The 25,887-nt window shown below is 28.2% G+C and overlaps 1 protein-coding gene across 1 annotated transcript in view; it reads right to left on the bottom strand.

Annotated features, from left to right (window-relative positions):
* LOC143236081 (uncharacterized) overlaps positions 1-25,887 on the bottom strand; it is a 75,452-nt gene that overhangs the window by 19,607 nt on the left and 29,958 nt on the right. Inside the window, exon 2 of the mRNA XM_076474351.1 lies at positions 2,245-2,305. Within this exon, the coding sequence (XP_076330466.1) occupies positions 2,245-2,305 (61 nt within the window). The remainder of the gene's footprint in view (positions 1-2,244; positions 2,306-25,887) is intronic.

Below are 25,887 nucleotides of genomic sequence, written 5' to 3'. Positions count from 1 at the left end.
CACTCTAGAGGGCGTGCAAGCACTTCTTGGGCAGAGTGCGTAACTCAGAATCAGAGATCCAACGTTTAATAAAATAGTTACCCATAGCAAATTAAACCCAGAATTTATTATCTTTATTCAACCAACATTTCGTATTAGACATGTGAGCAAAACACGCCCATGAACAATTATGTTTGTTTTTGAATTTCGTGTAAATTTAGCAGTTTAAGACTAGAGGGAAAGCAGTTAGTCATCGCCACCCACCGTCAACTCATGGGTTACTCTTTACCTACGAATAGTGGGACTGACCGTCACATTACAAAGCCCTTAGCATTACGAGTCGAGTCCCTTAGCCAGCTAGCCACGCCGGGCCTGAACAATTATGAGTAGAGAGTGTGCGTAGCTGACTCTGCGTTAATGATTGTACGCTAGAAGGAAGTCATGCTTAAATTTATGTAGTTAATTCCATGGTAACAGGTTGCTTTGTCCACCAAAACGATTATATGTAGTTTAAATTATTGCCCTATACTATTCAATATACAAAAGGAAACTGAGTTAGAATCTTTAGCGATTCTCTTTGCATATTTTCAAATAATTTAGGCTTAGACACCTAATTATCTGCTAACCTGTCTGCAACAAAATGTTCTATCACTCGCATTTTATTGTTTCATAGGATTCTCTTGTCTGCCCTATACATATATATATCCCATTATTTCATTTAGCCTATTTTTAGGCATATTATTCTTTATTTGTCTATAAAAGTTACGCATTGAATGTAGCATCAGTTTGTTAGCTGATTAATTACATGAAACCTCACTTATGATGCTGTTAGTGTTCTTTTATCATGCTAATGCATTTACGTGCGCATTAACACTGGAAAGTACGAAAAACAGAAAATACGTTTAAGGAGAAACATGACAGAGTGTTACAATCTTCAGCCTTCAAATTACCAAGAATTGAATTTGTCAGAATCAAACCCAATGAGCTAAGTAGATACAGTTATGGCCAGGTTGTTAAGGCACTCGACTCCTAATCCGAGGGTCGCGGGTTCAAATCTCCGTCATACAAAACATGCTCGCCCTTTCAGCCGTAAGGGCATTATAATGTGACAGTCAATCGAACTATTCGTTAATAAAAGAGTAGCCCAAGATTTGGAGGTTGGAGGTGTTGACTAGCTGCCTTCTTTCTAGTCTTACACTGCTAAATTACTGAAGGTTAGCGCAGATAGCCCTAGTGTAGCTTTGCGTAAAATTCAAATAAAACAGAATTCCCTTTCGATGGGCAATAGTGGGAATAAAATATATTTTATATAAAACTAAAGCCTTACCATCACGCTTGAAGCACGAATAAAGGAGCAGAACGTGTGAGTTTAAACTGAATACACACACAGTACAGGTATCACAATTAAAATTACTTACAATAATTTAAACATTAACTCAATAATCTTCAGAATCATTTACGTCAAAAATACTTTTTAGTGAATAAGGCTCTTGCTTCATTTAAGTTGATTTCCAAGCTCTATACATTAATTACCCCTTTTTTATTCATTTTGCATAACTCTCAGAAAACCTGGTTTTATGATTTCTAGGATATAATTCACGAATTTTAGTTGTAATATCTGTCATATAAATGCATTCAAATTGACTTTAACAACCAAATAAAATAATGGGCGACGTAGTGTTTCAGCCATTAACAGATTAATAAATGTCACGAGCGCATTCTATAATACATTAATCCCTAAAAGTAATAATGTGTGTGTGTGTGTTGTTTTAATTTCATGTTTTAACTTAAGTATTTCCAGGTCTTAATGATAATAACTTGGATCTCGTGTGATTCAATAACGTTACTTAGGTTGTCTTTTATGGTTCCCAAATTAGTTTACATAAAACATACAAAATATTATAATAGATTTAGTTAAATGGTCTTTCTTGGTTCCGACAATGAGAGATAAAACACACAAGCTATAAAGAAAGCTAAAATTAGATTGTCTTACCAGGTTCCAGCAAAAAGTTTAAATTAAGCATTTCGACTACAACGATAGTTTTAATTAGATTATTTTAATTGGTTTCAACAATAAATTAAGATAAAACACATCAATAATGTCAATAACTTTAGTTAGTTTGTCTTACCTGGTTCCAACAATGAGTTGAGATAAAACGTACCAACTATAACAAAAGCTTTAGTTAGTTTGTCTTACGTGGTTTTAATAATGAGTTGAAATAAAATGTACCAACTATAACAATAGCTTTAGTTAGTGTGTCTTACCGGGTTCCAACAATGAGTTGAGATAAAACGTACCAACTATGACGACAATCACATAGAGCACCTATAAAGAAAAATGTTACATAGTTATTTAAATGTAGATGTTATACAATATATTTTAAGAATTTTAATTTAGTTACATAATGGCTGTTTGAGTACGAATTATATGTTGATATCCTTTTCAAATAAATAATTAAACAATTAAATGGATTTGGGGAACTTAGGTACATATATATATATATCACAGACGTTTCAGTAAACTTAGATATATATATATATATCACAGACGTTTCAGTAATTATTCCGTATAAAATCAGTTTAGACTGAATTTGGAATTGTTCATGTTTTATTCTAATGAATATTTAAATACAAAGATAAACCAGAATGACTCCTTTAGTTCAGGTTTTGGATGTTATACGTAACAAAGTCAAAGTTGCTAGAAAAGAAAGTTAAAGGTAATTAGAAGTGTTTATTTTGAGTGTGGGGACTTTTAATGAGTTTTGTTTATTATAGAAAGATTTCCAGTTCTTTTATTTTTAGGAGAGAGAGTTAAAGGTAATTGGAAGTGTTTATTTTGAGTGTGGGAACTTTTAGTGAGTTTTGTTTATTATAAGAAGATTACCAGTATATTTATTTTTTAGGAGAGAGAGTTAAAGGTAATTAGAAGTGTTTATTTTGAGTTTGGGAACTTTTAGTGAGTTTTGTTTATTATAGAAAGATTACCAGTATATTTATTTTTAGGAGAGAGAGTTAAAGGTAATTGGAAGTGTTTATTTTGAGTGTGGGAACTTTTAGTGAGTTTTGTTTATTATAAAAAGATTACCAGTATATTTATTTTTAGGAGAGAGAGTTAAAGGTAATTAGAAGTGTTTATTTTGAGTATGGGGACTTTTAGTGAGTTTTGTTTATTATAGAAAGATTACCAGTATATTTATTTTTAGGAGAGAGAGTTAAAGGTAATTAGAAGTGTTTATTTTGAGTATGGGGACTTTTAGTGAGTTTTGTTTATTATAGAAAGATTACCAGTATATTTATTTTTAGGAGAGAGAGTTAAAGGTAATTAGAAGTGTTTATTTTGAGTGTGGGGACTTTTAGTGAGTTTTGTTTATTATAGAAAGATTACCAGTATATTTATTTTTAGGAGAGAGAGTTAAAGGTAATTAGAAGTGTTTATTTTGAGTGTGGGGACTTTTAATGAGTTTTGTTTATTATAGAAAGATTTCCAGTTCTTTTATTTTTAGGAGAGAGAGTTAAAGGTAATTGGAAGTGTTTATTTTGAGTGTGGGAACTTTTAGTGAGTTTTGTTTATTATAAAAAGATTACCAGTATATTTATTTTTAGGAGAGAGAGTTAAAGGTAATGAGAAGTGTTTATTTTGAGTGTGGGAACTTTTAGTGAGTTTTGTTTATTATAGAAAGATTACCAGTATATTTATTTTTAGGAGAGAGAGTTAAAGGTAATTGGAAGTGTTTATTTTGAGTGTGGGAACTTTTAGTGAGTTTTGTTTATTATAAAAAGATTACCAGTATATTTATTTTTTAGGAGAGAGAGTTAAAGGTAATTAGAAGTGTTTATTTTGAGTATGGGGACTTTTAGTGAGTTTTGTTTATTATAGAAAGATTACCAGTATATTTATTTTTAGGATAGAGAGTTAAAGGTAATTAGAAGTGTTTATTTTGAGTATGGGGACTTTTAATGAGTTTTGTTTATTACAGAAAGATTTCCAGTTCTTTTATTTTTAGGAGAGAGAGTTAAAGGTAATTGGAAGTGTTTATTTTGAGTGTGGGAACTTTGAGTGAGTTTTGTTTATTATAGAAAGATTACCAGTATATTTATTTTTAGGAGAGAGAGTTAAAGGTAATTGGAAGTGTTTATTTTGAGTGTGGGAACTTTTAGTGAGTTTTGTTTATTATAATAAGATTACCAGTATATTTATTTTAGGAGAGAGAGTTAAAGGTAATTAGAAGTGTTTATTTTGAGTATGGGGACTTTTAGTGAGTTTTGTTTATTATAGAAAGATTACCAGTATATTTATTTTTAGGAGAGAGAGTTAAAGGTAATTAGAAGTGTTTATTTTGAGTATGGGGACTTTTAGTGAGTTTTGTTTATTATAGAAAGATTACCAGTATATTTATTTTTAGGAGAGAGAGTTAAAGGTAATTGGAAGTGTTTATTTTGAGTGTGGGAACTTTTAGTGAGTTTTGTTTATTATAGAAAGATTTCCAGTTCTTTTATTTTTAGGAGAGAGAGTTAAAGGTAATTGGAAGTGTTTATTTTCAGTGTGGGAACTTTCAGTGAGTTTTGTTTATTATAGAAAGATTACCAGTATATTTATTTTTAGGAGAGAGAGTTAAAGGTAATTAGAAGTGTTTATTTTGAGTATGGGGACTTTTAGTGAGTTTTGTTTATTATAGAAAGATTACCAGTATATTTATTTTTAGGAGAGAGAGTTAAAGGTAATTAGAAGTGTTTATTTTGAGTATGGGGACTTTTAGTGAGTTTTGTTTATTATAGAAAGATTTCCAGTTCTTTTATTTTTAGGAGAGAGAGTTAAAGGTAATTGGAAGTGTTTATTTTGAGTGTGGGGACTTTTAGTGAGTTTTGTTTATTATAGAAAGATTTCCAGTTCTTTTATTTTTAGGAGAGAGAGTTAAAGGTAATTGGAAGTGTTTATTTTGAGTGTGGGAACTTTTAGTGAGTTTTGTTTATTATAAAAAGATTACCAGTATATTTATTTTTAGGAGAGAGAGTTAAAGGTAATTAGAAGTGTTTATTTTGAGTATGGGGACTTTTAGTGAGTTTTGTTTATTATAGAAAGATTACCAATATAGTTATTTTTAGGAGAGAGAGTTAAAGGTAATTAGAAGTGTTTATTTTGAGTATGGGGACTTTTAGTGAGTTTTGTTTATTATAGAAAAATTTCCAGTTCTTTTATTTTTAGGAGAGAGAGTTAAAGGTAATTGGAAGTGTTTATTTTGAGTGTGGGGACTTTTAGTGAGTTTTGTTTATTATAGAAAGATTTCCAGTTCTTTTATTTTTTAGGAGAGAGAGTTAAAGGTAATTGGAAGTGTTTATTTTGAGTGTGGGAACTTTAGTGAGTTTTGTTTATTATAGAAAGATTACCAGTATATTTATTTTTTAGGAGAGAGAGTTAAAGGTAATTGGAAGTGTTTATTTTGAGTGTGGGAACTTTTAGTGAGTTTTGTTTATTATAAAAGATTACCAGTATATTTATTTTAGGAGAGAGAGTTAAAGGTAATTAGAAGTGTTTATTTTGAGTATGGGGACTTTTAGTGAGTTTTGTTTATTATAGAAAGATTACCAGTATATTTATTTTTAGGAGAGAGAGTTAAAGGTAATTAGAAGTGTTTATTTTGAGTGTGGGGACTTTTAGTGAGTTTTGTTTATTATAGAAAGATTACCAGTTCTTTTATTTTTAGGAGAGAGAGTTAAAGGTAATTGGAAGTGTTTATTTTGAGTGTGGGGACTTTTAGTGAGTTTTGTTTATTATAGAAAGATTACCAGTATATTTATTTTTAGGAGAGAGAGTTAAAGGTAATTAGAAGTGTTTATTTTGAGTATGGGGACTTTTAGTGAGTTTTGTTTATTATAGAAAGATTACCAGTATATTTATTTTTTAGGAGAGAGAGTTAAAGGTAATTAGAAGTGTTTATTTTGAGTATGGGGACTTTTAGTGAGTTTTGTTTATTATAGAAAGATTACCAGTATATTTATTTTTAGGAGAGAGAGTTAAAGGTAATTAGAAGTGTTTATTTTGAGTATGGGGACTTTTAGTGAGTTTTGTTTATTATAGAAAGATTTCCAGTTCTTTTATTTTTAGGAGAGAGAGTTAAAGGTAATTGGAAGTGTTTATTTTGAGTGTGGGAACTTTTAGTGAGTTTTGTTTATTATAGAAAGATTACCAGTATTTTATTTTTTAGGAGAGAGAGTTAAAGGTAATTGGAAGTGTTTATTTTGAGTGTGGGAACTTTTAGTGAGTTTTGTTTATTATAAAAGATTACCAGTATATTTATTTTTAGGAGAGAGAGTTAAAGGTAATTAGAAGTGTTTATTTTGAGTATGGGGACTTTTAGTGAGTTTTGTTTATTATAGAAAGATTACCAGTATATTTATTTTTAGGAGAGAGAGTTAAAGGTAATTAGAAGTGTTTATTTTGAGTATGGGGACTTTTAGTGAGTTTTGTTTATTATAGAAAAATTTCCAGTTCTTTTTATTTTTTAGGAGAGAGAGTTAAAGGTAATTGGAAGTGTTTATTTTGAGTGTGGGGACTTTAGTGAGTTTTGTTTATTATAGAAAGATTACCAGTATATTTATTTTAGGAGAGAGAGAGTTAAAGGTAATTAGAAGTGTTTATTTTGAGTATGGGGACTTTTAGTGAGTTTTGTTTATTATAGAAAGATTACCAGTATATTTATTTTAGGAGAGAGAGAGTTAAAGGTAATTGGAAGTGTTTATTTTGAGTGTGGGGACTTTTAGTGAGTTTTGTTTATTATAGAAAGATTTCCAGTTCTTTTATTTTTTAGGAGAGAGAGTTAAAGGTAATTGGAAGTGTTTATTTTGAGTGTGGGAACTTTTAGTGAGTTTTGTTTATTATAGAAAGATTACCAGTATATTTATTTTTTTAGGAGAGAGAGTTAAAGGTAATTAGAAGTGTTTATTTTGAGTATGGGGACTTTTAGTGAGTTTTGTTTATTATAGAAAGATTACCAGTATATTTATTTTTTTAGGAGAGAGAGTTAAAGGTAATTAGAAGTGTTTATTTTGAGTATGGGGACTTTTAGTGAGTTTTGTTTATTATAGAAAGATTACCAGTATATTTATTTTTTTTTAGAGAGAGTTAAAGGTAATTAGAAGTGTTTATTTTGAGTATGGGGACTTTTAGTGAGTTTTGTTTATTATAGAAAGATTCCAGTTCTTTTTTTTTTTAGGAGAGAGAGTTAAAGGTAATTGGAAGTGTTTATTTTGAGTGTGGGGACTTTTAGTGAGTTTTGTTTATTATAGAAAGATTACCAGTTCTTTTATTTTTTAGGAGAGAGAGTTAAAGGTAATTGGAAGTGTTTATTTTGAGTGTGGGAACTTTTAGTGAGTTTTGTTTATTATAGAAAGATTACCAGTATATTTATTTTTTAGGAGAGAGAGTTAAAGGTAATTAGAAGTGTTTATTTTGAGTGTGGGAACTTTTAGTGAGTTTTGTTTATTATAGAAAGATTACCAGTATATTTATTTTTAGGAGAGAGAGTTAAAGGTAATTAGAAGTGTTTATTTTGAGTATGGGGACTTTTAGTGAGTTTTGTTTATTATAGAAAGATTACCAGTATATTTATTTTTTAGGAGAGAGAGTTAAAGGTAATTAGAAGTGTTTATTTTGAGTATGGGGACTTTTAGTGAGTTTTGTTTATTATAGAAAGATTACCAGTTCTTTTATTTTTAGGAGAGAGAGTTAAAGGTAATTAGAAGTGTTTATTTTGAGTGTGGGGACTTTTAGTGAGTTTTGTTTATTATAGAAAAATTTCCAGTTCTTTTATTTTTAGGAGAGAGAGTTAAAGGTAATTGGAAGTGTTTATTTTGAGTGTGGGGACTTTTAGTGAGTTTTGTTTATTATAGAAAGATTACCAGTATATTTATTTTAGGAGAGAGAGTTAAAGGTAATTGGAAGTGTTTATTTTGAGTGTGGGGAACTTTTAGTGAGTTTTGTTTATTATAGAAAGATTACCAGTATATTTATTTTTAGGAGAGAGAGTTAAAGGTAATTAGAAGTGTTTATTTTGAGTATGGGGACTTTTAGTGAGTTTTGTTTATTATAGAAAGATTACCAGTATATTTATTTTTAGGAGAGAGAGTTAAAGGTAATTAGAAGTGTTTATTTTGAGTATGGGGACTTTTAGTGAGTTTTGTTTATTATAGAAAGATTTCCAGTTCTTTTATTTTTAGGAGAGAGAGTTAAAGGTAATTGGAAGTGTTTATTTTGAGTGTGGGGACTTTTAGTGAGTTTTGTTTATTATAGAAAGATTACCAGTATATTTATTTTTAGGAGAGAGAGTTAAAGGTAATTAGAAGTGTTTATTTTGAGTGTGGGAACTTTTAGTAAGTTTTGTTTATTATAATAAGATTACCAGTATATTTATTTTTTAGAGAGAGAGTTAAAGGTAATTAGAAGTGTTTATTTTGAGTATGGGGACTTTTAGTGAGTTTTGTTTATTATAGAAAGATTACCAGTATATTTATTTTAGGAGAGAGAGTTAAAGGTAATTAGAAGTGTTTATTTTGAGTATGGGGACTTTTAGTGAGTTTTGTTTATTATAGAAAGATTACCAGTATATTTATTTTTTTTTTTAGAGAGAGTTAAAGGTAATTAGAAGTGTTTATTTTGAGTATGGGGACTTTTAGTGAGTTTTGTTTATTATAGAAAGATTACCAGTATATTTATTTTTAGGAGAGAGAGTTAAAGGTAATTGGAAGTGTTTATTTTGAGTGTGGGAACTTTTAGTGAGTTTTGTTTATTATAGAAAGATTACCAGTATATTTATTTTTAGGAGAGAGAGTTAAAGGTAATTGGAAGTGTTTATTTTGAGTGTGGGGACTTTTAGTGAGTTTTGTTTATTATAGAAAGATTACCAGTATATTTATTTTTAGGAGAGAGAGTTAAAGGTAATTAGAAGTGTTTATTTTGAGTATGGGGACTTTTAGTGAGTTTTGTTTATTATAGAAAGATTACCAGTATATTTATTTTTTAGGGAGAGAGAGTTAAAGGTAATTAGAAGTGTTTATTTTGAGTGTGGGGACTTTTAGTGAGTTTTGTTTATTATAGAAAGATTTCCAGTTCTTTTATTTTTAGGAGAGAGAGTTAAAGGTAATTGGAAGTGTTTATTTTGAGTGTGGGAACTTTTAGTGAGTTTTGTTTATTATAAAAAGATTACCAGTATATTTATTTTTTAGGAGAGAGAGTTAAAGGTAATTAGAAGTGTTTATTTTGAGTATGGGGACTTTTAGTGAGTTTTGTTTATTATAGAAAGATTACCAGTATATTTATTTTTAGGAGAGAGAGTTAAAGGTAATTAGAAGTGTTTATTTTGAGTATGGGGACTTTTAGTGAGTTTTGTTTATTATAGAAAGATTTCCAGTTCTTTTATTTTTAGGAGAGAGAGTTAAAGGTAATTGGAAGTGTTTATTTTGAGTGTGGGGACTTTTAGTGAGTTTTGTTTATTATAGAAAGATTTCCAGTTCTTTTATTTTTAGAGAGAGAGAGTTAAAGGTAATTAGAAGTGTTTATTTTGAGTGTGGGACTTTTAGTGAGTTTTGTTTATTATAGAAAGATTACCAGTATATTTATTTTTTTAGAGAGAGAGTTAAAGGTAATTAGAAGTGTTTATTTTGAGTATGGGAACTTTAGTGAGTTTTGTTTATTATAGAAAGATTACCAGTATATTTATTTTTAGGAGAGAGAGTTAAAGGTAATTAGAAGTGTTTATTTTGAGTATGGGGACTTTTAGTGAGTTTTGTTTATTATAGAAAGATTACCAGTATATTTATTTTAGGAGAGAGAGTTAAAGGTAATTAGAAGTGTTTATTTTGAGTATGGGGACTTTTAGTGAGTTTTGTTTATTATAGAAAAATTTCCAGTTCTTTTATTTTTTAGGAGAGAGAGTTAAAGGTAATTGGAAGTGTTTATTTTGAGTGTGGGGACTTTTAGTGAGTTTTGTTTATTATAGAAAGATTTCCAGTTCTTTTATTTTTTAGGAGAGAGAGTTAAAGGTAATTGGAAGTGTTTATTTTGAGTGTGGGAACTTTTAGTGAGTTTTGTTTATTATAGAAAGATTACCAGTATATTTATTTTTTAGGAGAGAGAGTTAAAGGTAATTAGAAGTGTTTATTTTGAGTATGGGGACTTTTAGTGAGTTTTGTTTATTATAGAAAGATTACCAGTATATTTATTTTTTAGGAGAGAGAGTTAAAGGTAATTAGAAGTGTTTATTTTGAGTATGGGGACTTTTAGTGAGTTTTGTTTATTATAGAAAGATTACCAGTATATTTATTTTTAGGAGAGAGAGTTAAAGGTAATTAGAAGTGTTTATTTTGAGTATGGGGACTTTTAGTGAGTTTTGTTTATTATAGAAAAATTTCCAGTTCTTTTATTTTTAGGAGAGAGAGTTAAAGGTAATTGGAAGTGTTTATTTTGAGTGTGGGGACTTTTAGTGAGTTTTGTTTATTATAGAAAGATTTCCAGTTCTTTTATTTTTAGGAGAGAGAGTTAAAGGTAATTGGAAGTGTTTATTTTGAGTGTGGGGACTTTTAGTGAGTTTTGTTTATTATAGAAAGATTACCAGTATATTTATTTTTAGGAGAGAGAGTTAAAGGTAATTAGAAGTGTTTATTTTGAGTATGGGGACTTTTAGTGAGTTTTGTTTATTATAGAAAGATTACCAGTATATTTATTTTTAGGAGAGAGTTAAAGGTAATTAGAAGTGTTTATTTTGAGTATGGGGACTTTTAGTGAGTTTTGTTTATTATAGAAAGATTACCAGTTATTTATTTTTTAGGAGAGAGAGTTAAAGGTAATTAGAAGTGTTTATTTTGAGTGTGGGGACTTTTAGTGAGTTTTGTTTATTATAGAAAGATTACCAGTTCTTTTATTTTTAGGAGAGAGTTAAAGGTAATTGGAAGTGTTTATTTTGAGTGTGGGGACTTTTAGTGAGTTTTGTTTATTATAGAAAGATTACCAGTATATTTATTTTTAGGAGAGAGAGTTAAAGGTAATTGGAAGTGTTTATTTTGAGTGTGGGAACTTTTAGTGAGTTTTGTTTATTATAGAAAGATTACCAGTATATTTATTTTTTTTTAGAGAGAGTTAAAGGTAATTAGAAGTGTTTATTTTGAGTATGGGGACTTTTAGTGAGTTTTGTTTATTATAGAAAGATTACCAGTATATTTATTTTTTAGAGAGAGAGTTAAAGGTAATTAGAAGTGTTTATTTTGAGTATGGGGACTTTTAGTGAGTTTTGTTTATTATAGAAAGATTACCAGTATATTTATTTTTTAGGAGAGAGAGTTAAAGGTAATTAGAAGTGTTTATTTTGAGTATGGGGACTTTTAGTGAGTTTTGTTTATTATAGAAAGATTTCCAGTTCTTTTATTTTTAGGAGAGAGAGTTAAAGGTAATTGGAAGTGTTTATTTTGAGTGTGGGGACTTTTAGTGAGTTTTGTTTATTATAGAAAGATTACCAGTATATTTTTATTTTTAGGAGAGAGTTAAAGGTAATTGGAAGTGTTTATTTTGAGTGTGGGAACTTTTAGTGAGTTTTGTTTATTATAGAAAGATTACCAGTATATTTATTTTTTAGGAGAGAGAGTTAAAGGTAATTAGAAGTGTTTATTTTGAGTATGGGGACTTTTAGTGAGTTTTGTTTATTATAGAAAGATTACCAGTATATTTATTTTTAGGAGAGAGAGTTAAAGGTAATTAGAAGTGTTTATTTTGAGTATGGGGACTTTTAGTGAGTTTTGTTTATTATAGAAAGATTACCAGTATATTTATTTTTAGGAGAGAGAGTTAAAGGTAATTAGAAGTGTTTATTTTGAGTATGGGGACTTTTAATGAGTTTTGTTTATTATAGAAAGATTTCCAGTTCTTTTATTTTTAGAAGAGAGAGTTAAAGGTAATTGGAAGTGTTTATTTTGAGTGTAGGAACTTTTAGTGAGTTTTGTTTATTATAGAAAGATTACCAGTATATTTATTTTTAGGAGAGAGAGTTAAAGGTAATTGGAAGTGTTTATTTTGAGTGTGGGAACTTTTAGTGAGTTTTGTTTATTATAGAAAGATTACCAGTATATTTATTTTTAGGAGAGAGAGTTAAAGGTAATTAGAAGTGTTTATTTTGAGTATGGGGACTTTTAGTGAGTTTTGTTTATTATAGAAAGATTACCAGTATATTTATTTTTTGGAGAGAGAGTTAAAGGTAATTAGAAGTGTTTATTTTGAGTATGAGGACTTTTAGTGAGTTTTGTTTATTATAGAAAATTTTCCAGTTCTTTTATTTTTAGGAGAGAGAGTTAAAGGTAATTGGAAGTGTTTATTTTGAGTGTGGGGACTTTTAGTGAGTTTTGTTTATTATAGAAAGATTTCCAGTTCTTTTATTTTTTTATTAGGAGAGAGAGAGTTAAAGGTAATTGGAAGTGTTTATTTTGAGTGTGGGAACTTTTAGTGAGTTTTGTTTATTATAAAATGATTACCAGTATATTTATTTTTAGGAGAGAGAGTTAAAGGTAATTAGAAGTGTTTATTTTGAGTATGGGGACTTTTAGTGAGTTTTGTTTATTATAGAAAGATTACCAGTATATTTATTTTTAGGAGAGAGAGTTAAAGGTAATTAGAAGTGTTTATTTTGAGTATGGGGACTTTTAGTGAGTTTTGTTTATTATAGAAAAAATTCCAGTTCTTTTATTTTTAGGAGAGAGAGTTAAAGGTAATTGGAAGTGTTTATTTTGAGTGTGGGGACTTTTAGTGAGTTTTGTTTATTATAGAAAGATTTCCAGTTCTTTTATTTTTAGGAGAGAGAGTTAAAGGTAATTAGAAGTGTTTATTTTGAGTATGGGGACTTTTAGTGAGTTTTGTTTATTATAGAAAGATTACCAGTATATTTATTTTTAGGAGAGAGAGTTAAAGGTAATTAGAAGTGTTTATTTTGAGTATGGGGACTTTTAGTGAGTTTTGTTTATTATAGAAAGATTACCAGTATATTTATTTTTTAGGAGAGAGAGTTAAAGGTAATTAGAAGTGTTTATTTTGAGTATGGGGACTTTTAGTGAGTTTTGTTTATTATAGAAAAATTTCCAGTTCTTTTATTTTTAGGAGAGAGAGTTAAAGGTAATTGGAAGTGTTTATTTTGAGTGTGGGGACTTTTAGTGAGTTTTGTTTATTATAGAAAGATTTCCAGTTCTTTTATTTTAGGAGAGAGAGTTAAAGGTAATTGGAAGTGTTTATTTTGAGTGTGGGAACTTTTAGTGAGTTTTGTTTATTATAGAAAGATTACCAGTATATTTATTTTTTAGGAGAGAGAGTTAAAGGTAATTAGAAGTGTTTATTTTGAGTATGGGGACTTTTAGTGAGTTTTGTTTATTATAGAAAGATTACCAGTATATTTATTTTTAGGAGAGAGAGTTAAAGGTAATTAGAAGTGTTTATTTTGAGTATGGGGACTTTTAGTGAGTTTTGTTTATTATAGAAAGATTACCAGTATATTTATTTTTAGAGAGAGAGTTAAAGGTAATTAGAAGTGTTTATTTTGAGTATGGGGACTTTTAGTGAGTTTTGTTTATTATAGAAAGATTTCCAGTTCTTTTATTTTTAGAAGAGAGAGTTAAAGGTAATTGGAAGTGTTTATTTTGAGTGTGGGGACTTTTAGTGAGTTTTGTTTATTATAGAAAGATTTCCAGTTCTTTTATTTTTAGGAGAGAGAGTTAAAGGTAATTGGAAGTGTTTATTTTGAGTGTGGGAACTTTTAGTGAGTTTTGTTTATTATAGAAAGATTACCAGTATATTTATTTTTAGGAGAGAGAGTTAAAGGTAATTAGAAGTGTTTATTTTGAGTATGGGGACTTTTAGTGAGTTTTGTTTATTATAGAAAGATTACCAGTATATTTATTTTTAGGAGAGAGAGTTAAAGGTAATTAGAAGTGTTTATTTTGAGTATGGGGACTTTTAGTGAGTTTTGTTTATTATAGAAAGATTACCAGTATATTTATTTTTAGGAGAGAGAGTTAAAGGTAATTGGAAGTGTTTATTTTGAGTGTGGGGACTTTTAGTGAGTTTTGTTTATTATAGAAAGATTTCCAGTTCTTTTATTTTTAGGAGAGAGAGTTAAAGGTAATTGGAAGTGTTTATTTTGAGTGTGGGGACTTTTAGTGAGTTTTGTTTATTATAGAAAGATTACCAGTATATTTATTTTTAGGAGAGAGAGTTAAAGGTAATTAGAAGTGTTTATTTTGAGTATGGGGACTTTTAGTGAGTTTTGTTTATTATAGAAAGATTACCAGTATATTTATTTTTAGGAGAGAGAGTTAAAGGTAATTAGAAGTGTTTATTTTGAGTATGGGGACTTTTAGTGAGTTTTGTTTATTATAGAAAGATTACCAGTATATTTATTTTTAGGAGAGAGAGTTAAAGGTAATTAGAAGTGTTTATTTTGAGTATGGGGACTTTTAGTGAGTTTTGTTTATTATAGAAAGATTTCCAGTTCTTTTATTTTAGGAGAGAGAGTTAAAGGTAATTGGAAGTGTTTATTTTGAGTGTGGGGACTTTTAGTGAGTTTTGTTTATTATAGAAAGATTACCAGTTCTATTTATTTTTTAGAGAGAGAGTTAAAGGTAATTGGAAGTGTTTATTTTGAGTGTGGGAACTTTTAGTGAGTTTTGTTTATTATAAAAAGATTACCAGTATATTTTTTTTTAGGAGAGAGAGTTAAAGGTAATTAGAAGTGTTTATTTTGAGTATGGGGACTTTTAGTGAGTTTTGTTTATTATAGAAAGATTACCAGTATATTTATTTTTTTTTAGAGAGAGTTAAAGGTAATTAGAAGTGTTTATTTTGAGTATGGGGACTTTTAGTGAGTTTTGTTTATTATAGAAAGATTACCAGTATATTTATTTTTAGGAGAGAGAGTTAAAGGTAATTAGAAGTGTTTATTTTGAGTATGGGGACTTTTAGTGAGTTTTGTTTATTATAGAAAGATTTCCAGTTCTTTTATTTTTAGGAGAGAGAGTTAAAGGTAATTGGAAGTGTTTATTTTGAGTGTGGGAACTTTTAGTGAGTTTTGTTTATTATAGAAAGATTACCAGTATATTTATTTTTTAGGAGAGAGAGTTAAAGGTAATTGGAAGTGTTTATTTTGAGTGTGGGAACTTTTAGTGAGTTTTGTTTATTATAGAAAGATTACCAGTATATTTATTTTTTAGGAGAGAGAGTTAAAGGTAATTAGAAGTGTTTATTTTGAGTATGGGGACTTTTAGTGAGTTTTGTTTATTATAGAAAGATTACCAGTATATTTATTTTTTAGGAGAGAGAGTTAAAGGTAATTAGAAGTGTTTATTTTGAGTATGGGGACTTTTAGTGAGTTTTGTTTATTATAGAAAGATTTCCAGTTCTTTTATTTTTTAGGAGAGAGAGTTAAAGGTAATTGGAAGTGTTTATTTTGAGTGTGGGGACTTTTAGTGAGTTTTGTTTATTATAGAAAGATTTCCAGTTCTTTTATTTTAGGAGAGAGAGTTAAAGGTAATTGGAAGTGTTTATTTTGAGTGTGGGACTTTTAGTGAGTTTTGTTTATTATAGAAAGATTACCAGTATATTTATTTTTTAGGAGAGAGAGTTAAAGGTAATTAGAAGTGTTTATTTTGAGTATGGGAACTTTTAGTGAGTTTTGTTTATTATAGAAAGATTACCAGTATATTTATTTTTAGAGAGAGAGTTAAAGGTAATTAGAAGTGTTTATTTTGACTTTTAGTGAGTTTTGTTTATTATAGAAAGATTACCAGTATATTTATTTTTAGTATGGGGACTTTTAGTGAGTTTTGTTTATTATAGAAAGATTACCAGTATATTTATTTTTTAGGAGAGAGAGTTAAAGGTAATTAGAAGTGTTTATTTTGAGTATGGGGACTTTTAGTGAGTTTTGTTTATTATAGAAAGATTTCCAGTTCTTTTATTTTTAGGAGAGAGAGTTAAAGGTAATTGGAAGTGTTTATTTTGAGTGTGGGGACTTTTAGTGAGTTTTGTTTATTATAGAAAGATTTCCAGTTCTTTTATTTTTTAGGAGAGAGAGTTAAAGGTAATTGGAAGTGTTTATTTTGAGTGTGGGAACTTTTAGTGAGTTTTGTTTATTATAGAAAGATTACCAGTATATTTATTTTTTAGGAGAGAGAGTTAAAGGTAATTAGAAGTGTTTATTTTGAGTATGGGGACTTTTAGTGAGTTTTGTTTATTATAGAAAGATTACCAGTATATTTATTTTAGGAGAGAGAGTTAAAGGTAATTAGAAGTGTTTATTTTGAGTATGGGGACTTTTAGTGAGTTTTGTTTATTATAGAAAGATTACCAGTTATTTATTTTTTAGAGAGAGAGTTAAAGGTAATTAGAAGTGTTTATTTTGAGTATGGGGACTTTTAGTGAGTTTTGTTTATTATAGAAAGATTTCCAGTTCTTTTATTTTAGGAGAGAGAGTTAAAGGTAATTGGAAGTGTTTATTTTGAGTGTGGGGACTTTTAGTGAGTTTTGTTTATTATAGAAAGATTACCAGTTCTTTTTTTTTTAGGAGAGAGAGTTAAAGGTAATTGGAAGTGTTTATTTTGAGTGTGGGAACTTTTAGTGAGTTTTGTTTATTATAGAAAGATTACCAGTATATTTATTTTTTAGGAGAGAGAGTTAAAGGTAATTAGAAGTGTTTATTTTGAGTATGGGGACTTTTAGTGAGTTTTGTTTATTATAGAAAGATTACCAGTATATTTATTTTTTAGGAGAGAGAGTTAAAGGTAATTAGAAGTGTTTATTTTGAGTATGGGGACTTTTAGTGAGTTTTGTTTATTATAGAAAGATTTCCAGTTCTTTTATTTTTTATTAGAGAGAGAGTTAAAGGTAATTGGAAGTGTTTATTTTGAGTGTGGGGACTTTTAGTGAGTTTTGTTTATTATAGAAAGATTTCCAGTTCTTTTATTTTTTTAGGAGAGAGAGTTAAAGGTAATTGGAAGTGTTTATTTTGAGTGTGGGAACTTTAGTGAGTTTTGTTTATTATAGAAAGATTACCAGTATATTTATTTTTTAGGAGAGAGAGTTAAAGGTAATTAGAAGTGTTTATTTTGAGTATGGGGACTTTTAGTGAGTTTTGTTTATTATAGAAAGATTACCAGTATATTTATTTTTTAGGAGAGAGAGTTAAAGGTAATTAGAAGTGTTTATTTTGAGTATGGGAACTTTTAGTGAGTTTTGTTTATTATAGAAAGATTTCCAGTTCTTTTATTTTTAGGAGAGAGAGTTAAAGGTAATTAGAAGTGTTTATTTTGAGTATGGGGACTTTTAGTGAGTTTTGTTTATTATAGAAAGATTACCAGTATATTTATTTTTAGGAGAGAGAGTTAAAGGTAATTAGAAGTGTTTATTTTGAGTATGGGGACTTTTAGTGAGTTTTGTTTATTATAGAAAGATTACCAGTATATTTATTTTTTAGGAGAGAGAGTTAAAGGTAATTAGAAGTGTTTATTTTGAGTGTGGGGACTTTTAGTGAGTTTTGTTTATTATAGAAAGATTTCCAGTTCTTTTATTTTTTTTAGGAGAGAGAGTTAAAGGTAATTGGAAGTGTTTATTTTGAGTGTGGGGACTTTTAATGAGTTTTGTTTATTATAGAAAGATTTCCAGTTCTTTTATTTTTAAGGAGAGAGAGTTAAAGGTAATTGGAAGTGTTTATTTTGAGTGTGGGAACTTTTAGTGAGTTTTGTTTATTATAGAAAGATTACCAGTATATTTATTTTTTAGAGAGAGAGAGTTAAAGGTAATTAGAAGTGTTTATTTTGAGTATGGGGACTTTTAGTGAGTTTTGTTTATTATAGAAAGATTACCAGTATATTTATTTTAGGAGAGAGAGTTAAAGGTAATTAGAAGTGTTTATTTTGAGTATGGGGACTTTTAGTGAGTTTTGTTTATTATAGAAAGATTACCAGTATATTTATTTTTTAGGAGAGAGAGTTAAAGGTAATTAGAAGTGTTTATTTTGAGTATGGGGACTTTTAGTGAGTTTTGTTTATTATAGAAAGATTTCCAGTTCTTTTATATTTTAGGAGAGAGAGTTAAAGGTAATTGGAAGTGTTTATTTTGAGTGTGGGGACTTTTAGTGAGTTTTGTTTATTATAGAAAGATTACCAGTATATTTATTTTTAGGAGAGAGAGTTAAAGGTAATTGGAAGTGTTTATTTTGAGTATGGGAACTTTTAGTGAGTTTTGTTTATTATAGAAAGATTACCAGTATATTTATTTTTTAGGAGAGAGAGTTAAAGGTAATTAGAAGTGTTTATTTTGAGTATGGGGACTTTTAGTGAGTTTTGTTTATTATAGAAAGATTACCAGTATATTTATTTTTTAGGAGAGAGAGTTAAAGGTAATTAGAAGTGTTTATTTTGAGTATGGGGACTTTTAGTGAGTTTTGTTTATTATAGAAAGATTTCCAGTTCTTTTATTTTTTAGGAGAGAGAGTTAAAGGTAATTGGAAGTGTTTATTTTGAGTGTGGGAACTTTTAGTGAGTTTTGTTTATTATAGAAAGATTACCAGTATATTTATTTTTAGGAGAGAGAGTTAAAGGTAATTGGAAGTGTTTATTTTGAGTGTGGGAACTTTTAGTGAGTTTTGTTTATTATAGAAAGATTACCAGTATATTTATTTTTAGGAGAGAGAGTTAAAGGTAATTAGAAGTGTTTATTTTGAGTATGGGGACTTTTAGTGAGTTTTGTTTATTATAGAAAGATTACCAGTATATTTATTTTTTTAGGAGAGAGAGTTAAAGGTAATTAGAAGTGTTTATTTTGAGTATGGGGACTTTTAGTGAGTTTTGTTTATTATAGAAAGATTTCCAGTTCTTTTATTTTTTAGAGAGAGTTAAAGGTAATTGGAAGTGTTTATTTTGAGTGTGGGGACTTTTAGTGAGTTTTGTTTATTATAGAAAGATTACCAGTTCTTTTTATTTTAGGAGAGAGAGTTAAAGGTAATTGGAAGTGTTTATTTTGAGTGTGGGAACTTTTAGTGAGTTTTGTTTATTATAGAAAGATTACCAGTATATTTATTTTTTAGGAGAGAGAGTTAAAGGTAATTAGAAGTGTTTATTTTGAGTATGGGGACTTTTAGTGAGTTTTGTTTATTATAGAAAGATTACCAGTATATTTATTTTTAGGAGAGAGAGTTAAAGGTAATTAGAAGTGTTTATTTTGAGTATGGGGACTTTTAGTGAGTTTTGTTTATTATAGAAAGATTTCCAGTTCTTTTATTTTTAGGAGAGAGAGTTAAAGGTAATTGGAAGTGTTTATTTTGAGTGTGGGGACTTTTAGTGAGTTTTGTTTATTATAGAAAGATTTCCAGTTCTTTTATTTTTAGGAGAGAGAGTTAAAGGTAATTGGAAGTGTTTATTTTGAGTGTGGGAACTTTTAGTGAGTTTTGTTTATTATAGAAAGATTACCAGTATATTTATTTTTAGGAGAGAGAGTTAAAGGTAATTAGAAGTGTTTATTTTGAGTATGGGGACTTTTAGTGAGTTTTGTTTATTATAGAAAGATTACCAGTATATTTATTTTTAGGAGAGAGAGTTAAAGGTAATTAGAAGTGTTTATTTTGAGTATGGGGACTTTTAGTGAGTTTTGTTTATTATAGAAAAATTTCCAGTTCTTTTATTTTTAGGAGAGAGAGTTAAAGGTAATTAGAAGTGTTTATTTTGAGTGTGGGGACTTTTAGTGAGTTTTGTTTATTATAGAAAGATTTCCAGTTCTTTTATTTTTAGGAGAGAGAGTTAAAGGTAATTGGAAGTGTTTATTTTGAGTGTGGGGACTTTTAGTGAGTTTTGTTTATTATAGAAAGATTACCAGTTCTTTTATTTTTAGGAGAGAGAGTTAAAGGTAATTGGAAGTGTTTATTTTGAGTGTGGGAACTTTTAGTGAGTTTTGTTTATTATAAGAAGATTACCAGTATATTTTTTTTTAGGAGAGAGAGTTAAAGGTAATTAGAAGTGTTTATTTTGAGTATCGGGACTTTTAGTGAGTTTTGTTTATTATAGAAAGATTACCAGTATATTTATTTTTAGGAGAGAGAGTTAAAGGTAATTAGAAGTGTTTATTTTGAGTATGGGGACTTTTAGTGAGTTTTGTTTATTATAGAAAATTTCCAGTTCTTTTTATTTTTAGGAGAGAGAGTTAAAGGTAATTGGAAGTGTTTATTTTGAGTGTGGGGACTTTTAGTGAGTTTTGTTTATTATAGAAAGATTTCCAGTTCTTTTATTTTTTAGGAGAGAGAGTTAAAGGTAATTGGAAGTGTTTATTTTGAGTGTGGGAACTTTTAGTGAGTTTTGTTTATTATAGAAAGATTACCAGTATATTTATTTTAGGAGAGAGAGTTAAAGGTAATTGGAAGTGTTTATTTTGAGTGTGGGAACTTTTAGTGAGTTTTGTTTATTATAGAAAGATTACCAGTATATTTATTTTTAGGAGAGAGAGTTAAAGGTAATTAGAAGTGTTTATTTTGAGTATGGGGACTTTTAGTGAGTTTTGTTTATTATAGAAAGATTACCAGTATATTTATTTTTTAGAGAGAGTTAAAGGTAATTAGAAGTGTTTATTTTGAGTATGGGGACTTTTAGTGAGTTTTGTTTATTATAGAAAGATTACCAGTATATTTATTTTTTAGGAGAGAGAGTTAAAGGTAATTAGAAGTGTTTATTTTGAGTATGGGGACTTTTAGTGAGTTTTGTTTATTATAGAAAGATTACCAGTATATTTATTTTTAGGAGAGAGAGTTAAAGGTAATTAGAAGTGTTTATTTTGAGTATGGGGACTTTTAGTGAGTTTTGTTTATTATAGAAAGATTTCCAGTTCTTTTATTTTTAGGAGAGAGAGTTAAAGGTAATTGGAAGTGTTTATTTTGAGTGTGGGAACTTTTAGTGAGTTTTGTTTATTATAGAAAGATTACCAGTATATTTATTTTTAGGAGAGAGAGTTAAAGGTAATTGGAAGTGTTTATTTTGAGTGTGGGAACTTTTAGTGAGTTTTGTTTATTATAGAAAGATTACCAGTATATTTATTTTTTTTTAGGAGAGAGAGTTAAAGGTAATTAGAAGTGTTTATTTTGAGTATGGGGACTTTTAGTGAGTTTTGTTTATTATAGAAAGATTACCAGTATATTTATTTTTAGGAGAGAGAGTTAAAGGTAATTAGAAGTGTTTATTTTGAGTATGGGGACTTTTAGTGAGTTTTGTTTATTATAGAAAATTTTCCAGTTCTTTTATTTTTAGGAGAGAGAGTTAAAGGTAATTGGAAGTGTTTATTTTGAGTGTGGGGACTTTTAGTGAGTTTTGTTTATTATAGAAAGATTTCCAGTTCTTTTATTTTTAGGAGAGAGAGTTAAAGGTAATTGGAAGTGTTTATTTTGAGTGTGGGAACTTTTAGTGAGTTTTGTTTATTATAGAAAGATTACCAGTATATTTATTTTTAGGAGAGAGAGTTAAAGGTAATTAGAAGTGTTTATTTTGAGTATGGGGACTTTTAGTGAGTTTTGTTTATTATAGAAAGATTACCAGTATATTTATTTTTAGGAGAGAGAGTTAAAGGTAATTAGAAGTGTTTATTTTGAGTATGGGGACTTTTAGTGAGTTTTGTTTATTATAGAAAGATTTCCAGTTCTTTTATTTTTAGGAGAGAGAGTTAAAGGTAATTGGAAGTGTTTATTTTGAGTGTGGGGACTTTTAGTGAGTTTTGTTTATTATAGAAAGATTTCCAGTTCTTTTATTTTTAGGAGAGAGAGTTAAAGGTAATTGGAAGTGTTTATTTTGAGTGTGGGAACTTTTAGTGAGTTTTGTTTATTATAAAAAGATTACCAGTATATTTTTTTTTTAGGAGAGAGAGTTAAAGGTAATTGGAAGTGTTTATTTTGAGTGTGGGAACTTTTAGTGAGTTTTGTTTATTATAAAAAGATTACCAGTATATTTATTTTTTAGGAGAGAGAGTTAAAGGTAATTAGAAGTGTTTATTTTGAGTATGGGGACTTTTAGTGAGTTTTGTTTATTATAGAAAGATTACCAGTATATTTATTTTTTAGGAGAGAGAGTTAAAGGTAATTAGAAGTGTTTATTTTGAGTATGGGGACTTTTAGGGGAAAGATTACCAGTTCTTTTAGTGAGTTTTTGTTTATTATAGAAAGATTCCAGTTTATTTTGAGTGTGGGGACTTTTAGTGAGAGAGTAGTTAAAGGTAATTGGAAGTGTTTATTTTGAGTGTGGGACTTTTAGTGAGTTTTGTTTATTATAGAAAGATTACCAGTATATTTATTTTTTAGGAGAGAGAGTTAAAGGTAATTGGAAGTGTTTATTTTGAGTGTGGGGACTTTTAGTGAGTTTTGTTTATTATAGAAAGATTACCAGTATATTTATTTTTTTTTAGGAGAGAGAGTTAAAGGTAATTAGAAGTGTTTATTTTGAGTATGGGGACTTTTAGTGAGTTTTGTTTATTATAGAAAGATTACCAGTATATTTATTTTTTAGGAGAGAGAGTTAAAGGTAATTGGAAGTGTTTATTTTGAGTGTGGGACTTTTAGTGAGTTTTGTTTATTATAGAAAGATTACCAGTATATTTATTTTAGGAGAGAGAGTTAAAGGTAATTAGAAGTGTTTATTTTGAGTATGGGGACTTTTAGTGAGTTTTGTTTATTATAGAAAGATTACCAGTATATTTATTTTTTAGGAGAGAGAGTTAAAGGTAATTAGAAGTGTTTATTTTGAGTATGGGGACTTTTAGTGAGTTTTGTTTATTATAGAAAATTTCCAGTTCTTTTATTTTTAGGAGAGAGAGTTAAAGGTAATTGGAAGTGTTTATTTTGAGTGTGGGGACTTTTAATGAGTTTTGTTTACTATAGAAAGATTTCCAGTTCTTTTATTTTTTAGGAGAGAGAGTTAAAGGTAATTGGAAGTGTTTATTTTGAGTGTGGGAACTTTTAGTGAGTTTTGTTTATTATAGAAAGATTACCAGTATATTTATTTTTAGGAGAGAGAGTTAAAGGTAATTAGAAGTGTTTATTTTGAGTATGGGACTTTTAGTGAGTTTTGTTTATTATAGAAAGATTACCAGTATATTTATTTTTTAGGAGAGAGAGTTAAAGGTAATTAGAAGTGTTTATTTTGAGTATGGGGACTTTTAGTGAGTTTTGTTTATTATAGAAAGATTACCAGTATATTTATTTTTTAGGAGAGAGTTAAAGGTAATTAGAAGTGTTTATTTTGAGTATGGGGACTTTTAGTGAGTTTTGTTTATTATAGAAAAATTCCAGTTCTTTTATTTTTTTTAGGAGAGAGAGTTAAAGGTAATTGGAAGTGTTTATTTTGAGTGTGGGGACTTTTAGTGAGTTTTGTTTATTATAGAAAGATTTCCAGTTCTTTTATTTTTAGGAGAGAGAGTTAAAGGTAATTGGAAGTGTTTATTTTGAGTGTGGGGACTTTTAGTGAGTTTTGTTTATTATAGAAAGATTTCCAGTTCTTTTATTTTTTAGGAGAGAGAGTTAAAGGTAATTGGAAGTGTTTATTTTGAGTGTGGGAACTTTTAGTGAGTTTTGTTTATTATAGAAAGATTACCAGTATATTTATTTTTTAGGAGAGAGAGTTAAAGGTAATTAGAAGTGTTTATTTTGAGTATGGGGACTTTTAGTGAGTTTTGTTTATTATAGAAAGATTACCAGTATATTTATTTTTAGGAGAGAGAGTTAAAGGTAATTAGAAGTGTTTATTTTGAGTATGGGGACTTTTAGTGAGTTTTGTTTATTATAGAAAAATTCCAGTTCTTTTATTTTTTGGAGAGAGAGTTAAAGGTAATTGGAAGTGTTTATTTTGAGTGTGGGGACTTTTAGTGAGTTTTGTTTATTATAGAAAGATTTCCAGTTCTTTTATTTTTTAGGAGAGAGAGTTAAAGGTAATTGGAAGTGTTTATTTTGAGTGTGGGAACTTTTAGTGAGTTTTGTTTATTATAGAAAGATTACCAGTATATTTATTTTTTAGGAGAGAGAGTTAAAGGTAATTAGAAGTGTTTATTTTGAGTGTGGGAACTTTAGTGAGTTTTGTTTATTATAGAAAGATTACCAGTATATTTTTTTTTTAGAGAGAGAGTTAAAGGTAATTAGAAGTGTTTATTTTGAGTATGGGGACTTTTAGTGAGTTTTGTTTATTATAGAAAGATTACCAGTATATTTATTTTTTAGGAGAGAGAGTTAAAGGTAATTAGAAGTGTTTATTTTGAGTATGGGGACTTTTAGTGAGTTTTGTTTATTATAGAAAGATTACCAGTATATTTATTTTTTAGAGAGAGAGTTAAAGGTAATTAGAAGTGTTTATTTTGAGTATGGGGACTTTTAGTGAGTTTTGTTTATTATAGAAAGATTACCAGTATATTTATTTTTTTAGGAGAGAGAGTTAAAGGTAATTAGAAGTGTTTATTTTGAGTATGGGGACTTTTAATGAGTTTTGTTTATTATAGAAAGATTTCCAGTTCTTTTATTTTTAGAAGAGAGAGTTAAAGGTAATTGGAAGTGTTTATTTTGAGTGTAGGAACTTTTAGTGAGTTTTGTTTATTATAGAAAGATTACCAGTATATTTATTTTTAGGAGAGAGAGTTAAAGATAATTGGAAGTGTTTATTTTGAGTGTGGGAACTTTTAGTGAGTTTTGTTTATTATAAAAAGATTACCAGTATATTTATTTTTTAGGAGAGAGAGTTAAAGGTAATTAGAAGTGTTTATTTTGAGTATGGGGACTTTTAGTGAGTTTTGTTTATTATAGAAAGATTACCAGTATATTTATTTTTAGGAGAGAGAGTTAAAGGTAATTAGAAGTGTTTATTTTGAGTATGAGGACTTTTAGTGAGTTTTGTTTATTATAGAAAATTTTCCAGTTCTTTTATTTTTAGGAGAGAGAGTTAAAGGTAATTGGAAGTGTTTATTTTGAGTGTGGGGACTTTTAGTGAGTTTTGTTTATTATAGAAAGATTTCCAGTTCTTTTATTTTTAGGAGAGAGAGTTAAAGGTAATTGGAAGTGTTTATTTTGAGTGTGGGAACTTTTAGTGAGTTTTGTTTATTATAAAAAGATTACCAGTATATTTATTTTTTAGGAGAGAGAGTTAAAGGTAATTAGAAGTGTTTATTTTGAGTATGGGGACTTTTAGTGAGTTTTGTTTATTATAGAAAGATTACCAGTATATTTATTTTTAGGAGAGAGAGTTAAAGGTAATTAGAAGTGTTTATTTTGAGTATGGGGACTTTTAGTGAGTTTTGTTTATTATAGAAAAAATTCCAGTTCTTTTATTTTTAGGAGAGAGAGTTAAAGGTAATTGGAAGTGTTTATTTTGAGTGTGGGGACTTTTAGTGAGTTTTGTTTATTATAGAAAGATTTCCAGTTCTTTTATTTTTAGGAGAGAGAGTTAAAGGTAATTGGAAGTGTTTATTTTGAGTGTGGGAACTTTTAGTGAGTTTTGTTTATTATAGAAAGATTACCAGTATATTTATTTTTAGGAGAGAGAGTTAAAGGTAATTGGAAGTGTTTATTTTGAGTGTGGGAACTTTTAGTGAGTTTTGTTTATTATAGAAAGATTACCAGTATATTTATTTTTAGGAGAGAGAGTTAAAGGTAATTAGAAGTGTTTATTTTGAGTATGGGGACTTTTAGTGAGTTTTGTTTATTATAGAAAGATTACCAGTATATTTATTTTTAGGAGAGAGAGTTAAAGGTAATTGGAAGTGTTTATTTTGAGTGTGGGGACTTTTAGTGAGTTTTGTTTATTATAGAAAGATTTCCAGTTCTTTTATTTTTTTGAGGAGAGAGAGTTAAAGGTAATTGGAAGTGTTTATTTTGAGTGTGGGAA

This window comes from Tachypleus tridentatus, chromosome 2 (assembly GCF_004210375.1).
Source record: "Tachypleus tridentatus isolate NWPU-2018 chromosome 2, ASM421037v1, whole genome shotgun sequence".
Taxonomy (NCBI): Eukaryota; Metazoa; Arthropoda; class Merostomata; order Xiphosura; family Limulidae; genus Tachypleus; species Tachypleus tridentatus.
Note: the sequence above shows the minus strand (reverse complement) of the source record. Positions and strands in the feature narration are given on the sequence as shown.